Source organism: Pinus tabuliformis, chromosome 8 (assembly GCF_031772625.1).
Source record: "Pinus tabuliformis cultivar Carrire ecotype Pingquan chromosome 8, CPIR1, whole genome shotgun sequence".
In the NCBI taxonomy this organism is placed as follows: domain Eukaryota; kingdom Viridiplantae; phylum Streptophyta; class Pinopsida; order Pinales; family Pinaceae; genus Pinus; species Pinus tabuliformis.
This window is the reverse complement of record NC_142294.1, coordinates 243,871,715-243,874,344: the sequence shown is the minus strand read 5'-3', so window position 1 is coordinate 243,874,344 and position 2,630 is coordinate 243,871,715. Positions and strand designations below refer to the sequence as shown.

The 2,630-nt window shown below is 46.7% G+C and overlaps 1 protein-coding gene across 1 annotated transcript; it reads right to left on the bottom strand.

Moving 5' to 3' along the window:
* Nucleotides 1–336: 336 nt before the first annotated feature.
* On the bottom strand, nt 337–2,315 carry LOC149235049 (polygalacturonase QRT3-like). The gene is made up of 3 exons (XM_089461280.1): nt 1,909–2,315; nt 1,584–1,820; nt 337–1,500 (listed from the first exon to the last, which is right to left on the bottom strand). The coding sequence occupies exons 1-3, from the start codon at nt 2,167–2,169 to the stop codon at nt 418–420; spliced, it is 1,581 nt and encodes a 526-aa protein (XP_089317406.1). The 5' UTR covers nt 2,170–2,315; the 3' UTR covers nt 337–417.
* Nucleotides 2,316–2,630: the final 315 nt, after the last annotated feature.

Genomic DNA, 2,630 nt, shown 5'->3' with positions numbered 1-2,630 from the left:
AGGTATCAAATGTGGTTGTTAGTGTTTATTGTTTTTCTTGTGCAGATTCTTTATAAGAAATCCCTTACAGGAAAGAAGACAGGCCCCTTTGCAGTTGTCTCTGACTTGGTACCAGAAAAAACTCAGGTTCTGATAAGAACCTTGCCATATTTCAACAAGTATGTAAAATTTATATATAATGGTCATCGAGGCATCTGTGTAGTTGGAATTTCAAAACAAACCTATTCATTAAATTCGACGGTTTTCACACCTCTTAACCAATTTCAACCAAAAAATCTCTTAAAATTCTTATAAAATTTCAAACTATATTTGACGGACAAATCGCCCGGTATCAGGCCAGGGTGTTAGGCGAATCACCCGGTAATGGGCAATTTGCCCGTCGATTTCCATCCCTACACTGATCAAGAGAGACGGTCTTTAGGAATAAATCCCATCGCCTTGAACAAAAGTGGCACTCTGATCTACCAGCACTGCGACTGTTGCAGATACTTGGGTATCCGCTTCGATCACCACTTTGTTGTGAGACACATTTCTGAGAGCATGCCTGGGAAACGAAGCATCAGATGTATAGAAAGAATACTGAACATGCTGAATACGGTTGGGGAAGAGCAGGAAGCGATTAAAATCTATGGCCCATGTGGTTCCGTTGCCCTTCACTGTGGCTCGAGCCACGGTCGACTTAAGCGTCATTCCATGCACATTGTTCCTGTCAACAACTGTCTGATCAATCGATTCAAATCGCCCTACCAATTGAACGATGTCCACGCCCTTCCGAGAGCCACTAAACATATTGTCCACAATGTTGACACCTGATATTATTTTCCTCTGCGATGATTTCAGAACTATGCTGGCGTCACCAAGAAAGAAACTATTGGTAATGTCAAGCTGCACGGGATCCTCTGCAACAATGGCGGTATAATCCATATAACAACCGATGATCCTTGTTTGAGTCAATCCACCGAGCTGTAATTTGATTCCAACGCCTCCGAAGCCCGTGGCCTTGTTATAGCAGTGGACTCCGGTGAATATATTGGCCTGCCCGGTCACCTCTATCCCCACACCAGCCGAAAAAATGACAACATCCGTTACAGCGTTGTCGTTGCCCATGAGACTTATGCCTACGCCGCTGAATTTGCTCTCGCCGGGGCTTCCGCCGGCGGTAATGTGCTGCCCAAGGAAGGAATTCCGAATATATGTCTCGTGCCCGCCCTGAACCATGATGCCAAAGGACGTGAAATGCGAGATATAGCAATTATCGATGTTGATTCTCAGGGAATTGATCACCAGAATCCCTCCCGCTCGAAAATTTGCATCCAACATCAAATCCCGCAGAGTAATGTCCTCGTATGACACGCTACGATGGGCGTTGTTGTTCATGGCTGCAGTGAGCTCGTCCCCATGGAGGCCTGTATTCACCTTGGCATCGGTCGAGGACCATAGCTCGATTAAGTAACGATCCTCCGGGAAATCGTCAGAAGCCCGCAGAGTACCGCCATGAATCTGCAATTGGAATCAATTAGTAATTCGTTAGGACATACTTGCAGTCTAATTAACAGTAATTCCACAGAGATTAATATCATTACCAAAACATTGGCGCCTCCGCTTCCGGGCAGCCGTAGAGGTTTGCTGATGAGATAACTTCCTCCTTCCAGAACAATCTCGACGCCTCCGAGGTCGCGTACACCGGGCATCGTGCGCTCCCTTGTAGCTACATTGAAGCTCTCGTTGATAGCTGCCAAGATGGCCCGGGTGCTGTCCCTTGCACCAGTTGGATCGGCACCATAGTTTGTCACATAGAACAAGCGCCCCTGTGACTCGCCCTGCGCAGCACCAACAAACAAAAAAAGCTCAGGAAAAACTCATCTCCTTTGCTCGAATTGCAGAAAATACGCTATCTCCATTTATTACCGTTGCGTTATCTGTCCTGGGCTCTCCAGCCAGCGACCGAGTCAGCTTCCAGCGAGCAGCCGAAATTCTCTCGGCATCCTCCCCATTGAGATACTTGGGAACATTGGCAACTGGGGAATCCCGACTCTCTAGACTCCAGGATTTCAAATTCTTGTGTGCAAGAGGCTTGGATGATCCCAAAGTCCTGTAACTATCAACACCTGATAAAATTCCGAGAAACAGCACCACAGCCAAGATCGAATTGAACCCCAGGGCACCCATAACTTCTTTAGACCTCCTAATTCCAGGCTGCTATTAATGAAATAAAAAGCACTGCTCGCCTGGCCTAAGATAGTATGGGGTGCTGCTTCTACAGTACCGTCCCTCTTTTATATCGACTCTGTACAGACTATATGGGGCAGCGTGGAGTCTGTGATTTTTCTAAAATGGAAGGCCTCTATTCCAAGGCATCGGGTGTAATTTATGGCTGGGCATGGGGACAATTTTTGTTGCCACGTGGACTTTAATGGGATTGTTGGTTAACGGTCAGTACGGGGTCGTTTTGTATATATATTTATGTTTCCGTTGACGGGGCAGAGTCCTAGCCTGACCGCGTACGCCATATTGACGTAGTCTAACTGCTATTTTGCCCTGGCCACTTCCGGGGAATTACTCTGCCTTCGTATACACTTCCATATTTTAAGCTAGTCCAAATAGCTCACAAACTTCTGTTGCCACGTCGA

What these genes read in the sequence shown, in the direction of transcription:
- LOC149235049 (XM_089461280.1), bottom strand. Translation starts at nt 2,169, where the DNA reads ATGGGTGCCCTGGGGTTCAATTCGATCTTGGCTGTGGTGCTGTTTCTC. An exon ending in CCAGGACAGATAACGCAACG is followed by an intron (nt 1,821 to 1,908) that starts GTAATAAATGGA and finishes GGTGCTGCGCAG; the next exon opens with GGCGAGTCACAGGGGCGCTT. An exon ending in GCGGAGGCGCCAATGTTTTG is followed by an intron (nt 1,501 to 1,583) that starts GTAATGATATTA and finishes TTCCAATTGCAG; the next exon opens with ATTCATGGCGGTACTCTGCG.